The sequence below is a fragment of the Balaenoptera ricei genome, chromosome 6 (genome assembly GCF_028023285.1).
Source record: "Balaenoptera ricei isolate mBalRic1 chromosome 6, mBalRic1.hap2, whole genome shotgun sequence".
Taxonomy (NCBI): Eukaryota; Metazoa; Chordata; class Mammalia; order Artiodactyla; family Balaenopteridae; genus Balaenoptera; species Balaenoptera ricei.
Window position 1 is genome coordinate 99376090 of NC_082644.1, and position 19194 is coordinate 99395283.

Here is a 19194-nt window from a genome sequence, read left to right on the forward strand (position 1 = left end):
CTAAAGTAGTCATATTAAGAGTTTGTTTTGAATTAGGAAACACTGAGGTCCCAGTGTAGGTTATGGACACCCTACTCTCTATCCCTCACACACTCCCCAACTCATAATTCTGCCTATAATCTCAGGCAGATTTCTAAAGCCCACCATGATCCCCAGTTTAAAAATTCCTGTTCTAAAGTTTATGAATTATACCTATATAAAAATCCTGGTAGATACTGTCTCAGAGCTGGTCATTCTGTTTGTAGACCAGGAGGCTGAAGACTTTGGTTCTGTTAAGTTATTGACTTCCAAGTCAGTTAATATGTATTTGGTGTGTTGACAGTACCTGGTGAGCTGAGCTTAAATGAATAAACTCTTAGAGAATGTGTATCAATGGATCCACCTAGCCATACCCTGCTACTTTGAAGCTGTACTATATATATTATATATATATATGCATATATATGTAAAATTTCTAATGAATAAATAAATATATTATCTAGTGTAACATTCTCATTTAATCAATGAGAATAAACAAATTGATCATCTAAGTACCTGTATCTGTATTGGTTTCACCTCTTCAAAGGAATACTATGAAGATATGTAAAGATGGCTGTTAAAATATTGGAGATTTCAGGGGAAAGTTACAATGTAATGATGATGATGATGAGATAACTTAGCTACTGTTTACTGAGAATCTACTGAAGTACCAGGCACTGTGCTAGGCAATGTATACATATTGAATCTAACTTTCAAACTAACCTTTAAAGATAAGTATTATTGTCCTCATTTTATAGGTAAAGAAACCTGAGACTAAAGTTAAGTAATAGGTTCAAAATCACAAAGCTAGTGAATGACCAAGCTGGAACTTTAATCAGTCTGTTTGACTCTAAAGCCTGTTATTTTTTCCCTAAAATTAAACATAGCAAATGATGTATTTGTAACTCTTAACAAAGTCTAAGCCAGCCCTATAAAATATATTAAATCTTGTTTTTCTAGTGCATTTTAAAATTGTAATAGTCAATCTACTAACTTCAAAGAACTTAGATGCACCTACAATTCAATTTAACCTTTATCTTAAAGTTAAGAGATGCCCATTGAAAGGTTTTAGGCAAGGGGATTATATGATTAGATTTGTGTTCTTGGAAGATTGCTCTGGCTGTTCAGTTGAATGGGTTGGAACAAGATGTGACTGGAGGCCAGGAGGCCAGGAAGCCAGGAGGGAGGCTTTTTTATCCACAGCATGAGGATAGGGAGAAATGAATGGCTCTGTGGCTATTCAGGAGGTAGCCTGGATCAATCTTGCTGGCTGACGGGGTACGGCAAGTCAGGACAGTTAAGAATCAAAGACAATGCCCAGGTTTCTGTGAGGACACTTCCCTCTCTGTTGTTAGGATAGGTAGGCAGGGTATTAGGAGGAGATTTACAGGTGAAAATGATGAGTGAATTTCGGACATATTAAGTTTGAGGTGTTTGTGAAGATGTTACAGTGGCCTTTGGATATTCAGTTTTGAAATTTGAGAGTGATGTGGACTAGAGATTTAGTTTTGGAAGTGAGCACCATGTCAGTGGGTAAATAAAGCCACAGCAGTAGATGAAATTGCACGGGGAGGGTAGGCACAGTGAGAAGTGCAGCGAGTTGAGGACAGACCCAGCAGAACACCGACATTTAAGAGACATGTAGCAGATAAGGGGTAGCTAGAGTCAAGGCAGTGTGGTGTCATAGAAGAAGTGCTTCAAAACAGGAGTGACCCTAGTATTGACCCAAAAGAAATGAAAACATATGTTCACACAAAGACCTGTACACAAATGTATATAGCAGTTCTGTTAGTATTTGACACAAAGTGGAAACAATGTAAATATACATCAACTGGTGAATGGATAAATAAATTGTGCCTCTGTACAGTGGAATACAATTCAGCAATGAAAAGGAACTGCCTATACACACAACAATATGGAGGACTCTCAAAAGTGTTTGCAAAGTGAGAGAAGCCAAACACAAAAGGCTACATACAGTTTGATTCTATTTATATGACATTCTGGAAAAAGCAACACCATGGGGACAAAAATCAAGTCAGTGGTTGCCAGGGGCTGGAGATGAGAGGAGGGGATTGCTATCAGGAGACTCAAAGGAACTGCTTGGGGTGATGGTAATGTTCTGTATTGTGACTACGGTGGTGGTTACACGACTGTATAATGTATCTGAACTCACAGACCTGTACACCTGGAAAGGATGAATTCTCCTGTATGTAACTTCTGCCTCAGTAAACCCAACTTAAAGTAAAAAATACAAAAAGGAGTGGTCAAAATGTCAAATGCTGGTCATAAGTCACACAGGAAGAGGACTGAGAGATGCCCATTGCATTCAGCATTGGTGACTCTATGGGGAGCAGGGTCAGTGGTACGCGGGAGGCAGAAGCTAGAATGCTAAGGATCAAGGAGTATGACAAATATTGCTGGTTGTCCCCCAGTATCCATTTCCCCTTCTTTCATGGGAATGGAGCCCCTGACTTTTGGCTGTGCTATGCTTCTGACTATGTGGACTGAAGACTGCTTTGCCCAGGCTCCCTGGAAACTGAATATGGTCACGTGAATTAATTCTGGCCAAAGAGATGTAAGTGAAAGTGTCCTGAGGCAGCTTCTGGGAGCCTTCCTTAAAAGGCAGCTGGTATGCTTCCTTTGCCTCTTCTGCTTTGCTTCTTCCACCTTTGTGCTGGTTGGGATGCAGACACGGTGGCTGGAGCCTAAGCAGCTAACTTGGATCATGAAATGACTTTAGGAAGGGACACCACAAATAAAAGAGCAACATTTTGGAGGAGTCTGGGTCTCTTAGCTCTTTGAGAGCTGCTAAGCAGGTCCAGGACTCTGAACTTACAAGAGGTAGAAAGACAAACCTGTTTCCTGGTTAAGCCTCTTGATTACTCACAGCTGAACTTAATTATATATGCTACAGGGAGTAAATAGGAGGTAAGGGTGTAGAGATGGTGAGTATGGGCAATCCTTTAAAGAGGCTTGACTATGAAGGGGAAGAGTAAAGATAGGATGGTAGCTGCAGAGGGACATGGGCTGAGGGAGAGTTCTCTGATCTCCAAATTCACACTGGATTCTCTGAATGGAAATCTGGAGAAGATCTATAATCTCTTTCCACAAAATATCTCTGTGAATCTTCACTGGGTTTGACTTTGTGGCCCACTTTCCAGAGGGAAAGGAAGGGAGTGAATCTACCCAGAACGCTTTGCGCTGGTTTCCTTTCAGTCCCTTGAGTGTGTAGAGCTCTTCCCCATCTAGAGCCACCAGAGAAGCTGATGGCTGGTTGGAATGCCCTTTCCCCTGTGGCTTGCATGTCTTAGCCATTCCCCCTCTCAGGCCAGTCCCTTCAGGGGGGCTTTCCTGAACACCTTTCCTTAGCTGGTCCACTTCCCTTTGATTCTCCATCAGAGTATTTTTTTAACTGCTATAATAAAATATAATTATATTATATTTACCCAGAATGTACAATTTAATGCTTTATAGTAAATTCAAGAGTTGTGTAATCATCACAAATTAATTTAAAAACATTCATCACAGCATTTTACTACTTAATTTTTATAGCAATATCGTCAGCCTGTGATGATGTTTATTTTTTTCTTGCTCTGTGCTTTGTCCTTCTGCATTAGCCTGTGGGCTCCACCAAGACAGGGACCGTGATGGCTATGCTTAGGGTTGCATCCGCAGCACGTAGCAGATACCTACTCACAGACGGGCCGGGCAGTAAGACACAATGAAAGCCTGAAGCTTGTCTCATCTACTCGTCACTGCAGCAGGTGCAGGGCCCCTGGATGGGGAGCCAGGTTCCCGCTCGGGAAACCGTTAGGAGTAGAGGATTCTCAGAAGGGGTGTAGGGAGGGAATATATGTCCCAGGGAGGCTTATAACCGTGGGGGTGGGGCCGTGGTAATTTGGGAAACCATATTCAGTATGTCTTGTTTTCAAAGAACCAATTAGGGAAAGTAACGCTGGGCAGTATCTCTCTGGCAGGCGGGAATACGCAGAACGTGGAGTGATAAGAAGGGCGTGGGGTAGCCAAAGTGATGGAACACCGCATTAACGCGCCGCAGCGCAGCTGGAGTTTACCTTGGGAAACTCAGATGGATGCCCACTTAGCTGGCTCAGCTGCGTTTCCGAACCTGTGCCCAGCCTGTTGGGGGCAGTACTTGCTATTTGCAGAGGCCAGATGCTTCTTCCTCTTGCAACTTCCGAGCTGCAACCTTGCCAATGACTCAATCGTTTTCCTGCGCCCTGTGGGCTGTGCCACCCGCCGCAGCCGCGCACCTCCCCCTCCCACCGGTCCCCGGCGTCTCAGGGCCGCGCAGCCCGTCCCAGGGGAGCCGCCAGCGCACCTGGCGCCTCGGGCGCCGGGGCCCTGCGCGCTGGTGGCCACATCGCCCGGCGCGCAGCTGCCAGCGCGCTCCCTCCCCAAACACTTAAGTGGAGTGGCTTGTCTAGTGCCCAGCGAAGAACATTATCCAATTGCTTCCCGTTTTATTCGCAGGCTGGGAGCTGAGAGAGCCTGAGCTTTCACTTTCAACCCTCAAGGGGAGGAGGGGGTTCGGGCGGGGAGGGGAGACGCTCCCGGCTCCACCTCGCGCGCCGCGCGAGCAGAGCGCCCGGCTCCGGCAGAGGCGAGCAGCGCCGTAGAGCCCCGCAGCAGCGCGCCCGGCCGCCCGGAGCCCCGCGATGGAGTGAGTATCCTGCGCAGCGCGCGCTGTTCGCTGCCTTCCCCTCCGTATGTTGCTATGGCGACCGAGGCAGCAGGCTGACACCGGCTCCGGTCCCGGTCCCGGATGAGTGTTTAATTTCAGTCCGGTGTGTACGTCTGGCGTTTCCATAGCAGCAGCCGCGGTGGCAGGAGCCAAGCGGTAGGAGCCCCGGGATGCGTGGTTTTGGCCGCTGCCCCTTGGCCAGCAGGGCCTCTGGAGGGGACGATGTTGCTAAGGAGAGAGGCACGTTCTAGGCTTCCCCATCTCTGCCCTAAGCTTCCGCTACTCAGGGAGTTGGCCGCAATAGCCATTACTTCCGATTCCTAACCATGTCAGCGCTATTGGACTGCAGTTAAAAAAAAAAAAAAAAAAAGGAGTGGGGGGGTGTCACTGCGGATCAGAAGCAAATGTGGCTGGGTGTGAAGCGTGTAATGGAAGGATGATGAGTTAGTGGGTAATATGAGCCAGAGCTGCAATGCCCTGGCTACTAGAAACCATGAGGACCTCCAAATAATTGATTTGTTCCTGGGGTAATTGAGAAAAGAGACAGAACCCTAGGACTGGCAGCCGGGGGTTGAATTACAACGTCTGGCACGATGGGCACCGCATGGGAGGGGTGGAGGAGAGGGCATGAAGGCAAGAGGGGCGTTAACCAGAAAAGACACAATAAAGGGCTCCCGTGCAGGTTCGGACTGGGGTTCCTCTCTCCTCTGCCTTTGCATCCCTGCGTTGCTTTTTGGTCACTCTGCCAGGTTGCTGCCGCAGCAGAGCCACTCTGACAGGCGACAGGCTCCAATAAGGGGTCATTTTGGGAGCCAGCTATTAGATATCTGCTCACTTGGTCAGCTTCTCCTCCTCCTTTCTCTTCCCACGGATACTCCCTGACACTGACGCTGTATGAAATCATATTTCAGCCTGGAGATAATGTCCTGTTTTCAGGTATCAGGACTTTCATGCCAACCCCATAAACCCTAGATGCAGCTTTTATTCCCTCCCCCATATCTGATTGTGTAGATGCAATTTAATCCTCCCCAACAAGACTACTAAAGCAGAAGTGAGAGATGGTGTGGCATTTTAGCATTGAGAAGCTGTAGATTTCAACCTCTGCCTTGGCTGGTCCTAGTGCTATTGATTTCCTACACCAGTAATTTGATGTCTCTGAGCCTCAGTTTCCCTATTTATACAATGGAGATAAAGATGTTCCTTACTCATTTTTAAATGTTGAGAGGATCAGATAATATTTCTATCTCTTCTAAAGAGATTTGTAAATTGTAAGGTATGTACAAATTTAAGGCGCTAATGATTAAGGTTCCAGAGTCAGTTTGCTAGGTTTGAGTCCTTCTACACTTTGCTACATGACGTCAGTCTGTCTGGGCCTCATTTCTGGAAACAGAAATAGTAATAATAACAACTCTTTCATGTGATTTTTGTGAAGATTAAACCCGTTGATACATACAAGGTTTTTGGAACAGAACCTAGCACAAACTAAACTCAATAACTAGCATCAATTGTCTGTAAATAGTATCTATTATCTATTATTATTACTATGGTCTCCAGCATTTCCCATTGACATTTTATGGGGTCTCAGGTTGGCAGCAAGCTATTTTTTTTTTTCAGACAATTGGTACAGAAACTCAATAACCCAAGGGCAACTGAGAGTAGCACAATTCTTAAGATACCATTGTAGATGCAGAGACTCAACCAGAAGACACAGCAGGCTTGAGGAATACATAGCAGAAGCTGGCCAACTTGCCTCTGGCCCACTCCATTCCCATTCCTCATTGCCATTTTGATGCGGAAACTGTCTAAGAGATTGAATGTAGGTCTGGTCATCCCACTGTGTAAGGTTAAAGGGTACCCTGGTTGTTTGCTGGGGCAGTAATTTTCATCTTTACGATCTCACATTAATATTAATACTCTAATGTATAACCTATCTGCCAGACTTGAGTGTGAGAGTTCCATAATTGTGTAACAGTGTATAGTATTTGTACGTTTACTTCCTCAGACCTTCCCTCCCTTTCCTCTCCGTCCCCTGCTAAGCTTTTATTTCAGGTGTGCCAGTCTCCCACCTGGAACTCCTTGTGAACAAAGGCCTTTCCCATCACACCCTTCTGCTCCCTCCACAGGATCCCAGTTGGTGCCTCAGCCGGCCGCCTCCTCCTCTAACGACCTGGCCCTGGCTTTCCCGTTCCCGTGTGACATTCCAAAGCCCTCCTCACCTTCCATTTAACCTCCTGAATTTCCAACTGTCTATCTATTCTCTGTCCCACTCCCTTTGCTTCATTAATATAGTTAGCTTTTTAACTCTTTATATCCCCTTTCAGAATAGCACCTTTTTCTATCCTACCTTGAAATTTCCCATATGCCGCATCCTGTTCTTCCCCTCAATCTAAACCCTCCCCAAATCTCATCCTAGATAGGACAGTCCTTAACTGTGAGTGGGATAGGGACTCAATTCTCCTTACTTACTGTGTCCAACTTATGTTTATGAAAAAATTAAAAGGGGGAATAAAATTCACTTCCTTCTTTTATTTTTTCATGTAACCAACAAGTATTTGTGGAGGTTAGCACTGGTCAACACAGCAGTCATGATTCTCATCACCTGGAGTTCATAGTCTAATGAAGGGATAGATGTAAAACCAGTAAACACAAGTGAATCTATAAATACATAGTGCAATAAATGCCATGGAAGGAAAAAACACAGAGAAAATGACAGAAAAGCGATATAGGTTAGATTAAGGGGTCAGCAAAGCCCCGCTGAGGAACTGAGTTCTAACGTGACATCTGAAGGATGAGTAGGAGTTGGCTAGGTAAGAGGTAGAGGGAAGAAGCACTCTGGGCTGAGAATGCAGCATGTGCTAAAGCCCTGAGGCAGGAGAGATCTCGGCAAGTTGGAAGAACTGGAGGAAGGGAGGTGTGGCTGGAGTTTTGGCAGTGAGGGGATGGTGGTGGTTCAGAGATGGCTAAATGCATGGAGCCGCCAAAGAGCTTTCTGCACCTTTCCTTCTGAAGGTATTTAAAATGAATGTGTCGTAGCCAAGCGTGAGATTATCAATTTAAAAAGCCAGACTATCGTGTGCCAATATCTGATCATTTTGAATAAGCCAAGGTCACTAATTTAAAATGACACTGAGTTAAAAAAAAACACAGTCATTTATTCCTGAGAATGTTTGGTTTTAATAAAACAAGAGCATCTTAGTTAAAATGAGAAAAAAAATCTAGATCACAAGCCAAGAGGGTCCTAGGTGATTGTAGTTGGCTACCCTCCTTGTTGGGTTGAGTGAGAGCATATGTTTGTGAGCATGAACTGTAGTACATGCAGTTACTAATTTGATACCACACCTAAAGGCTTTGCCAGACATTTCTCTAGAACAGGCTGGGAGCCAAAAAGCAAAGAGAACATGGCATGGGAACTCTTTAAATTGTAGAGTGTGTCCAATTTAGACTTGATTGATTCCTTAATTCTGACAGCTGAGGAAATGAGAGAACATCACTTAGCCTTCCATTTACCATTTGTTGCAGTTATATTGTGAGTTTTACATTTTCAAAGTTTTCAACATTTGCAGTTTTGAACTGTAAACATAATTCTCACAGTTGATTCAGTCGAGTGCCCTTTAGGTACTAGGCACTGTTCTAAGCACTGAGATTACAGCAGTGAACAAATCTGAAACAGGTCCTGTCCTCACAGAGCTTCTATTTAATAGTGGAGAACATATTTTATATATATATGTTAATGTCAGGAAGTAATAAATGTTAAGAATAAAAGTAAAACCCAGTAGGACACTGGAGGGTGATGAGGGAGGGTTACTTTTTTTTTAAATTGAAGTATAGTTGATTTACACTGTTGTGTTAATTGCTGCTGTACAGCAAAGTGACTCAGTTATACACACATATATATATATTCTTTTAAATATTCTTTTCCATTATGTTTTATCACAGGACACTGAGTATAGTTCCTTGTGCTATACAGCAGGACCTTGTTGTTTATCCATTCTGTATATAATAGTTTGCATTTGCTAACCCCAAACTCCCAATCCATCCCTTCCCACCCCCAAGGGAGGGTTACTTTTGATAGAGCAGTCAGGAAACACGTTTCTGAGTTGGTGAATTTGAGAGTTTGAATAGAGACTTGAACAATGAGAGGGTGACCCATTGCAGAAGAAGAGCAGTTGCAAAGGTCCTGAGGCAGGACTATGCTCTGTGGGCTTAGTTTTCATCTTGGATCTAAATGGAGTCCAGGTCACCACCAGCCCTTTCACCAATGGCCTCCTCTTTCCTGAGCATTTTGTGTTGATTTAGTGTTCAGTTTGAAGGCTTTGTTTTCAACTGGGGCCCAAGGATGTTATATTCTGAATGCCTTTCTGTTGCTTTTATGAACAAACAAATTGAATGTGTATAAAATTATAGACTCATGTCCCCCATTCCCCCATAATTCTGTAAGACATTGTTCCATTGTGTTCCAGCCTTGACTGTTGCTCTGGTCTGAAGCTAGCCTGATTAATTCCTCTGGCAATTTTTTTTTGCCTTGATGCTGATAGAATTATTTTTAAACATCAAAGTTTAGCAACTTTTTTGTGATATTTCTCACTGTAAGTCATTGTGTCAGTTTTTCCTGGAAAATGGTATGTTCCTTTGAACTTAAGATTCATATTTTCCTTTATTTTTTATAAAGGTATTTTCTTCCTGGCCTTCAATTAAGAATTTTAGGGCTTCCCTCGTGGCGCAGTGGTTGAGAATCTGCCTGCTAATGCCGGGGACACGGGTTCGAGCCCTGGTCTGGGAAGATCCCACATGCCGCGGCACAACTAGGCCCGTGAGCCACAATTACTGAGCCTGCGCATCTGGAGCCTGTGCTCCGCAACAAGAGAGGCCGCGATAATGAGAGGCCCACGCACCGCGATGAAGAGTGGCCCCCGCTTGCCACAAACTAGAGAAAGCCCTCGCACAGAAACGAGACCCAACACAGCCATAAATAAATAAATAAAATTAAAAAAAAAGTAAAAAGAGAAAAAGAATTTTTTTTTTTGTTATCTGCTACAGGTATATCTATTACTCCCCCACCATAACTATTTTGAATTGCTTTCATTTTTTCCTGACTTTTCCATGAGCTCTTGTTACATTTTAAAATCTATCCCCTAGGTAACTGTTTCTTAGCAGTATTTGTTTAGTCCTTACTCATTCTAATGTAGCTTTCACTTCTGTAATGGTTTTGTTATTTGTTTTTGTTGAAAACAAATCTTCAATTTATTTTCTGACTCTGCCAGTTCACTTTGCACTGATTTTTTAAAGGGTTTATAGTTTCCTTAATTTCTTTGAACGTGTGGAGAAGAGTTTATCTGAAAATTTCATCGATTTCTTGTGTCATTTTTCTGAAATATATTTATCTGCCTTTTGTTTGTAAATCTCTTCTCTCCTTTTTAAAAATAATAGTTAAGTATATAGAATCCGTGCATGTTGACAACTTTGCATTTATTATTCATTTCCAAATGGAGGTAATTCTACGCAAAACTGCTATTTGCCCAAGAGTAAGTGACAAGGATAAGGGCAGTGTTGGGGGAAGACAGTGACTTTAGATTAGATATTTTGTCTCATAAAAATTTCTTACAACTCTACAATGTCTTCTGCTCTAAAAATACCTCGTAATGAGTGAGCAGATCACTCGGACAGGTCAGACATCCCAGCTCACTTTGTGTGTGTGTGTGTGTATGTGTGTGTGTGTGTGTTTGGGTGGGGAGACAGACAGCTACTTGGTGCTTATTTATCACTACGTGGTTGACTCTGTTTAGCATCCCAAACAAAGGGGAGGGGGCAATTCATCTGCAAAGGTAATTGTTATTCTCTTCTCTTTCCTACATCTCTTGCCTCCAGACTAGTTATCTATGTTTAGTTTTCAAGTTTTCAAGCTTTCATAGATAATGAAGATAGAAGGCTCCGTGTCACTTCCTGCACCACTCTGGTGTGGAACCAGCCCCTCCACACAGACGTTCCCCATGTCCCCTATGTCACTTGCCCATGCCACGCCCCACCATTCCAACCCTGGGCCTCTCTGAACTTTCTCCTTACGTATAGAGAAATTTGAAAACCTACTGAGATGTGTAGAGGTATAGATCACCTTTTAGGGTTGTCCATTGATTTAATAAAACTTATACTCTTTTTGGCAGATAATTCTTATAGTCTGTGATTTGAGAATCTTAGCTCTTTGCTGGTTTCATAGTAGATCAATCTTTCTTTCCAATTTTTCATTCTTTTAGTTCATTTCAGCAGGTTTCAGGGAGATAGAAAACTTTCCTTTACCGTATCTTTGAGTGAATGAATCAATGAATCTTGTGCTTCTGTGAAAATAATGTTAGGAACTACCAAATGTCATTGTTATTGGAAAATTCGTTGTTATACATATCTTTTTTCAATCAATTCTTAGGAATGTGTATGGCAAAATAAGTTCATGAATAAGATTATAAGTTCTTCGCAGTGGAAGAGTTTTGGAAAGGGTATGCATAGTGGACGGTCTCTGTCTCACCCATCAAATCCGCTCTCCCCTTCCCCCACTGCTCTCTCTGTGCCCTAGGAGGCTGGCCCCTGTGTCTGTATCAACTAGGCTGTCTTGCCCTTTGGCTTTCTGTTGGGATGGATCAAGGGGAGGCGCCAGCAGGAGACCCAAGGATGGAAAGAAAGTAAGGTCAGAACATTTATTGTATCACCTCCTTTCTTGCAGGGGAGTGGGTTGGCAGTGGCTGCGTTCGTTCCTTCTGTGAAGGCCACAGCCCCTGCCTGCAGCCTTGTCCCACAGCTATAGCTCTAGTTCTCTCCCAGTGCTGAGAATCACCGCCCCTCTACCCCGCCCCCTGCCTTTGCTCCTTCAGGACAAGGTGTGTCAGTGGCTGGCCTCCCCACTTTGTTAGCCTCTGGTGCTTCACCATCCCCTTTGGTTTTTCTTCACTCTGACCATGTCTTTGTAAAGCAGTCCCTTTATTAAGCTCTCCTCAGTTATCCAGTTTGAGTGTGCCGTCTATTTTCAGCTGGGATTCTAACTCACAAAGGATAGAAGTGTTTGAAGTCTGACAAAAACACACTTCACATTACCGGTACGGAAACTGACAACTTTTCTTTGTCTACATATTCAGGTTATTGGAGCTCAAGGCTCCAAAATATGAAATAAACGTTGACAATTGTTATGAACTTAACAAAGGAGAAGCTTCAGTTCGACAAGGAACCAAAGTGTTGGTTCGCTTCACATTGAAAATGTTGTTTTTCTTATTACTTATAATAAAAGTTCCCCATATTTGACTGCTCAGAGGAAGAACAATCTCAGTTATGGAGAGGCTTAATTAGAATTTTGTTGTATTTAAAGAAATGAAATTTTATTTCTTCTCATTAGAGGAAGGAACTTTACTAGTCAAAGTTCTGTTTTTGTGCATAGAACTTCATAGTATTTGACCTACTGTTTAAACATAAGTGATAATTTAACTAATCAATAGTGTATAAGTGAATGCTTCCTAAATTCTGCCAAATCAATAAAATCTGTCCCATCTTGCTTGTTCTTCTTCTTCACAGATAGCACAAGAGCGTAAAATATAGGCTAATCAAAAGATATATTTTACAAGTTCTGAATGAATGGGCTCTAAATTAAAGATATTATACTCCATCTATTTTTATAAGTATTTCATACTTAGAAAGTAAGTTGTTTAGACTGCTTATCTTACTTTCAGTACCACCATTTCTCTGTCAATTATGTTCATTTATTCATTCGTTCAACTCATAATTATTAAGTACCTACTGTGTGCTAGGTATTGTTCTAGGTCCCTGTGATACAAATATGAATATGTCATAGTTCCTGCCTTCACGGAGGCCACAATCTATGAGGAACAAGTAATTATGAGAAAGTGTGCTAAGTGTTATGCTAGGGGAAGGTTCAATGAGATACTGTCTGAAGCACATAGCAAGGGGACAAGAGTCTAAATGAATCTAAGGAATTCAGAGATCCTACATGGGGCCAAAATCCAAGCCTGATTCTTAGCTCCTGAAATTAATTTAGCATAAAAACACTTTGTTTTTTAATGTCTGGGCTAGTCATCTTACAACTGCTTAAGTCACTTTCTAAAAAAATTAGCCAGGCCAATTCCAATATTAAAACTAGATTGAATAATTGATAGTCTTCAAATATTTTTGTTTGCACTGCTGAGCCTATGGCTGAGGTGCCCTCCAGGACCATTCATGCTACAGAATCGTGGTAAACGCCTGCCCCCTTGAGGAATCAGAAACTCTTGTTTTTCAGATGACCGTGGGAGGAGGGTTAACTAAGGAAGCAAAGCAAAACAAAACAAAGAAGAAGAAGCAAACAAATTGAAACAAACAAACAAACAGGCAAAACACATGAAGATTTGCCAAGCACTGCCAAACCTTTTTGGATACTTGACTTGTTTTAGCCACCTTTGTTGAAATCATGTCCAAAGCCTCCAACTTTTGAAAAGCATTAAGATCTGCTAAAGTGTGGCTATGAGACATACAGGGAAGTACTAAAGAAGTTGGTCTAGAAAGAATTTGAAAGTTCTCTATCCTTCCAGTGCTTTCCTTGTCTTCCAAGACAGAGGTATCCAGTTATTTAAAGTTGATGACACCAACAATAAAGGCTTATTTCCTCAGAGACTCACACTGTGATGTGCAATGAATCCCCTGGGAATAGCATTAAAAGGCAAATCCTGATTCTGTGGATCTGGGGTGGGATTGGAGAGTCTATATTCCCAACAAGCTTTCTAGGAGATGATAATGATGCTGCTGGTCTGGAGACCACACTTTGAGTAGCAGTGTTCACAACACAGAAACACAGCGCAGGGCTGTGTATAATGCAAGAAGTGAGGGTCTCGTCCTTTTACACTTCCTCCCTCCAGACAACCCTCCTTGTAGGGGATTGCTCCCATGAACCAGAGTTCAGCAATCTGTGCAACAGGCCAATCTACAGAGCACAAACCAGGCTCTTCATTTTAGTTGGCGTAACTTGGCAGTTCCATGTAGATAAAGTCTTTATTTTTTGGACAGTCAGGGCAGGATAGGGGGTTGTGAAAAAAAGTGTCTAGGAAGTAAATAAACATAATCTTTTTTTTAAAATACGAATTTGAAAAGTTTTGGGGTCATAAATAATTTAAAATCTAAAAATATTTTTCTTTGGCCATTTCCTTAATATTTAAAAAATAACTAGTGAATCTAATTACCTTAAGTATCTGCAAATCAGTAAAATCTTGGTGTAAATGTCAAGTTATGATTCTATAAATATGATAGCCATGTTAATATGAATATGAAATGTTCAAACCAAGAAGCTTGTGGTATTATGTTTTCTGAACAAGATCAACAAACTTAGGGATCCTTACTTTTGAAAGCCAGGGAAGAGTGATATATTTCATAAAGAATAATTTAAACATGTTATTTAAGTTGGGTTTTCATTTATGTGAGATGAGAATTATCCCCAAAACTCTTTCCTTGTTATGGGAGCTAAATATTCTAAGGACAGTACATATTTGAGAATTAAACTGTGCAGAATAAAGTTTAGTTACGGATTCTTGATTGCTTAATAAAATGACTCTCCAAACCTAATTACATTTGCGTGAATTAAAGCACAGTTCTTAATGGCTCTCTATTTGTCTTCCCCCAGCCCGTGTCAGCTGCACAATGTGCCTTCCTGTTAGTTTCACTCCAGGTCTTGAAATTAGAAGTGTTTGTTGTGTTATGTTGATGTGCATGTGGCTTCAGTGCAAGAAAAGTAGGAGTGTTATGCTCTGGAAAAACAAAGATTAGGAGTGTGTGTGCCTCTGTGTGTGTGTGTGTGTGTGTGTGTGTGTGTGTAACTCTCTTTTTAAGGCCTCCTTCTAAAATGTGTATCTGTGTCTTATTTTGATACATTCCCTTTTCCCCCATCCATCCTTACCTTGGGAATGATAAAAGGATTGCTAAGACCAAAACCCTCAGGCTGATGGAAAAGCTTTGGCCCTTGTCATCCACTGCCCAAATCTGCCTGCATCAGGAGACTGGTCATCCTTGGGAGTATAGGCTGGCATCTTGCGCTCCACAGGCGCAGAGGTAGGGGCTGGATGCCTGTGCACATCCTGGGCTCTGGCAGGGGTGGGGAGGTTAGAGGAGAAAGTGTGGGAGAGGGATTGGGGAGGGACTCAGACAATCTGTGATGTAGAAACATGTAGGGCGAAATCTACAGGGGAACCTCCGTGCCTGTTGGTTTCTTCAGTAAGGAAAGCTGCTTGGGTCATCTGCAGTGCAGGTCACTGGGAACTGCGGTCACTCCCACTGCCTGGTAGCCGCTGCTTTTCTTCCTTGTTCCTGTCTCTGTACATCTCAGCTTGGGCTGAAAACCAAATGGGTCCTTCACGTAGTGCCCTGAACGGGTGGGGAAATCGGTAGTTCGTTGTGATATCTCTTTCCCAGTGAGGGGGACTCTGTCTAGCTGGGAAGTTCCCTTGGTGCTGAGCGGTGCAAGCCTGGGGAAGAGGACAATGCAGACAAAATGAAGCTGCTCTTTCTTCCCTTTTGTTTGGTTATTTTTGTTCCACTGTGTTACTGAAGTTTCTTAAGTAGACTCCTGAGCTCTCCCAGAGCTATTTGTGTTCATAGATAGCTAATTGTTCATCTTTGTTGGGAGACAGAGGCTCAGGTCTTCCATGCTTCTATCTTGGTGACGTCACCCCGGAACCAAATGGAGCTCTATTCTATTTCCAAAGCACACACCTGCCTCTCATCATGTCTAAAGCTGTATCCCTAGACCCTGACATTCTAGGTGGTACTAAGATGCAGGTACCATGTAAGCATCAATAGCTAGGGGCCTGTGTTGATATTCTCAAAGCTCAGGTTGTCACTGCTTTTGATTCATAGAATAAAAGATCTGTAGGGTGGATAAGCATAAACCAGAGATCAGAGGTAATATCATTACCTAATGTCTGCCTGTACTGGAGTGGAAGCTTAGGCTTGCAATTGATGAAGAAAACTCACCTACACTTAGTTGATAAGCTTATGAATAGGTCTACATTTGGAGTCCTTTCCACCATTAAATATTAGTTATTAATGTTTCATAGATGCCCTTTATCAAAATCAGGATGTTATTTTCTTTCTCTAGGGTGCTGACAGTGTTTTTGTTGTTGTTGTTATTGTTGTTTTTTAATGAACAGCTGTTACATTTGTCAAATACTTTTTTCTACATCTAATGAGACAATCATATGGCTTCCCTTTGCTAGTATTTTGTTGAGGTTTTTGCACCTATATTCATGAAGGATATTGCTTGTAATTTTCTTTTTTTTTTACAATGGAATTCTTATTTGTTTAAAAAAATATTTATTTATTTATTTATTTATTTGGCTGCACCAGTCTTAGTTGCGGCATGAGGGATCTTTAGTTGCTGCATGCAGGATCTAGTTCCCTGACCAGGGATCGAACCCAGGCCCCCTACGTTAGTCCCTAATTTTCTTTTCTTGTAATGCCCTTGTCAGGTTTTGGTGTCAGTGTTATGTTGACATCATAAAACTAGCAGGGCAGGGTGTCTTCCTCCTCTATTTTCTGGAAGAATTCATGAAGTAGTAGTACTATTTCTTCCTTAAGTGTTTGGTAGAATTCACTGGTGGAAGTTTCTGGGCTGAATTTTTCTTGATTGGAAGGCTTTAAATTACAAATTCCATTTCTTTTTTCTTTTTCTTTTTTAATGAAGTTCTATTCTTTTTTAAAATTTTATTTATTTATTTTTTTTGATTTTTGGGTGTGTTTGGCTTTCATTGTTGCACATGGGCTTTCTCTAGTTGTGGCGAGCAAGGTCTACTCTTCGTTGCGGTGCGCGGGCTTCTCCTTGCAGTGGCTTCTCTTGTTGTGGAGCACGGGCTCTAGGCGCATGGGCTTCAGTAGTTGTGGCATGCAGGCTCAGTAGTTGTGGCTCGTGGGCTCTAGAGCGCAGGCTCAGTAGTTATGGTGCACGGGCTTAGTTGCTCTGTGGCATGTGGGACCTTCCCGGACCAGGGCTCGAACCCGTGTACCCTACATTGGCAGGCAGATTCTTAACCACTGTGCCACCAGGGAAGTCCCACAAATTCCATTTCTTTGATAAATAAAGGACAGTTCATATTTTATATTTCTTTTTGTGTTATTTTCAGCAAGTTGCATTTTCCAAGGAATTTGTCCATATCATCTAAGTCATTAAATCTATAGACATAAAGTCTTTCATAATATTCTCTTATGAACTTTTTTAGTACAATATATCCTTGTAGCTTATTTATTTTATGTATAATAGTTTGTATCTCTTAATTCCCTACTGCTGTCATGCCCCTCCCCCTTCCCTCTCCCTACTTGTTTGTGCTCTACATCTGTGTCTGTTTCTTTTTTGTTATAGTCACTAATTTATTTTATTTTTTAGATTCCACTTATAAGTCATATCATATAGTATTTGTCTTTCTCTGCCTGACTTATTTCACTTAACATAATACCCTCCAAGTCCATCCATGTTGTTGCATATGGCAAAATTTCATTCTTTTTTATGGCTCTCATTATCTTTTTAATGTGCCTAGGAATTTGTAGTGATGTTGCTGATATCATTTGTGTTTTCTCTCTTTTTTCTTGATTAGAAAAAAAAAAGAAAAAACTATCAATTTTGATAATTTTTTCAAAGTATCAACTTTTGGTTTATTGTGTTCTATATTGTTTGCTTTCCATTTCATTGATTTCCATTCCTTTCTTTTTAATTTCTTTTATGCTATGTGTTTTGAGTTTATTTTGTTCTCTTTCCAACATATTAAAATGAAAACTCCTTTTCTAATATAAATATTTTAAGTTAAAAATTTCCTCATAAACAGCTCCTTGCCACAAATTTGGACTTGCTGTATTTTCACTATCATTTAGTTTGAAATATTTTCTAATTACTCTGTGATTCCCTTTTTAACTCATGAGATACCATCTAGCGTCATTTTCCTTCAGCCTGAAGAAATTCCTCTAGCAGGTTTTAATGTAATGTGTTTACACTGGTAACAAATTCTCCTGCATTTTTATTTTAACTTCATTTTTAAAGAACATTTTTGCTGGATATAGAATTCTAGGTTGACAGGGTTTTTTTTTTTTCTCTTCAGTACTTTAAAGATTTCCTTGTGTTGTCTCTTACTTGCAATATTTCTGTCAAGTCAGTCGTCATTTTTATCTTTGTTACCCTATATGTAATGTCATTTTTACTATGGTTGCTTTTAGGATTTTCTTTGGTTTTCAGTAGTTTGGTGATAGCATGCCTAGATGTAATTTTCTTGTGATAGTTCCTATTTGGAGTTATGGAGAGTTCTCAGCATGTAGTTTTTCAAATACTTTCCCAAACGCATTCTCTATTCTTTCCTTTTGGAACAACAGTTATTCGCATAGTAGAGTGCTTGATGCTATCCCGTAAGTCATTGAGACTCTGCTTATGTGTTTGCCCTTTTTAAATTTAAATAATTTTTTTATTTAAAAATGGGTTTAGATTTGTATAAAAGTTTTAAAGATAGTTTAGAATTCATATATTCCCTCACCTAGTTTCTTATGTTGTTAACATCTTATATTACTAGTGTACATTTGTCACAACTAAAGAACAAACATTGGGATATTATTAATATCTATACTCCACACTTGATAAAGATTTCACTAGTTTTCACCTAATATCCCCTCTCTGTTCCAAGATCCCACCTAGGATACCACATTACGGTTAGTCATCATGTCTCCTTACCCTCCTCCAGTCTGTGACAGTTTCTCAGACTCTCTATGTTTTTTTTATCACCATGACAGTTTCAAGGGGTACTAGTCATGTATTTTATAGAATTTACCTCAATTTAGGTTTGTCTCATGTTTTTCTCATGGTTAGAGTGGTATTATGGCTTTTTGGAGGAAGACTACAGAGGTGAAGTGTCAGTCTCATCACATCATCTCAGGCGTACGAACAATCAACATGACTCATCAGTGATGATGTTAACCTTGGTCACATGGCCAAGGTAGTGTTTGCCAAGTTTCTTCTTTGTAAATTTACTTTTCTACCTTTTCCAAGGTGTAGGGAGTTAAGCTCCACCTCCTTGAGGGAGGGGTATCTGGATAATTTATTTGGAATTCTTCTGTAGGGAGGCTTATCCTTTCCCCACCATTTATTTATTTATTCAATCATTTATACATACCAGCATGGATATTTATTTCATACTTTAGGTTATTATCCAATGCTATGTTATTATTTTGTTCAAATTTTTCTGTTTTCGTTATTGGGATCTTTCTTAGGTTGACTATGATATGCCTAAATATAGTTTTCTTGATATTTCTTCTGAAGAGTTTGGGACTCCCAGCATATATACTTTTCCTACCCCATTCTTTATCCTCTTCTTCTAGGACCCCAATTATTCATATTTTAGAGTGCTTGGTATTGTCCCGTAAGTCACTGAGGCAATGATCATGGTTTTCTAAATCTTTTTCTTTGTATCTTGCTTTCATTTTGATAATTT

At 41.1% G+C, this 19194-nt stretch overlaps 1 protein-coding gene across 10 annotated transcripts in view; it reads left to right on the forward strand.

The window, feature by feature from the left end:
* PALM2AKAP2 (PALM2 and AKAP2 fusion) overlaps nt 1-19194 on the forward strand; it is a 624626-nt gene that overhangs the window by 128383 nt on the left and 477049 nt on the right. For 5 of the 10 annotated variants that reach the window (XM_059925266.1, XM_059925275.1, XM_059925273.1 and 2 more), the window contains exon 1: nt 4583-4699. The exons of the other annotated variants lie outside the window; for them this stretch is intronic. In XM_059925266.1, coding sequence (XP_059781249.1) covers nt 4695-4699 — 5 coding nt within the window. In that variant the 5' untranslated portion in view covers nt 4583-4694. Of the gene's footprint in view, nt 1-4582; nt 4700-19194 lie in introns of those variants that run through there. 10 annotated transcript variants of the gene reach the window in all.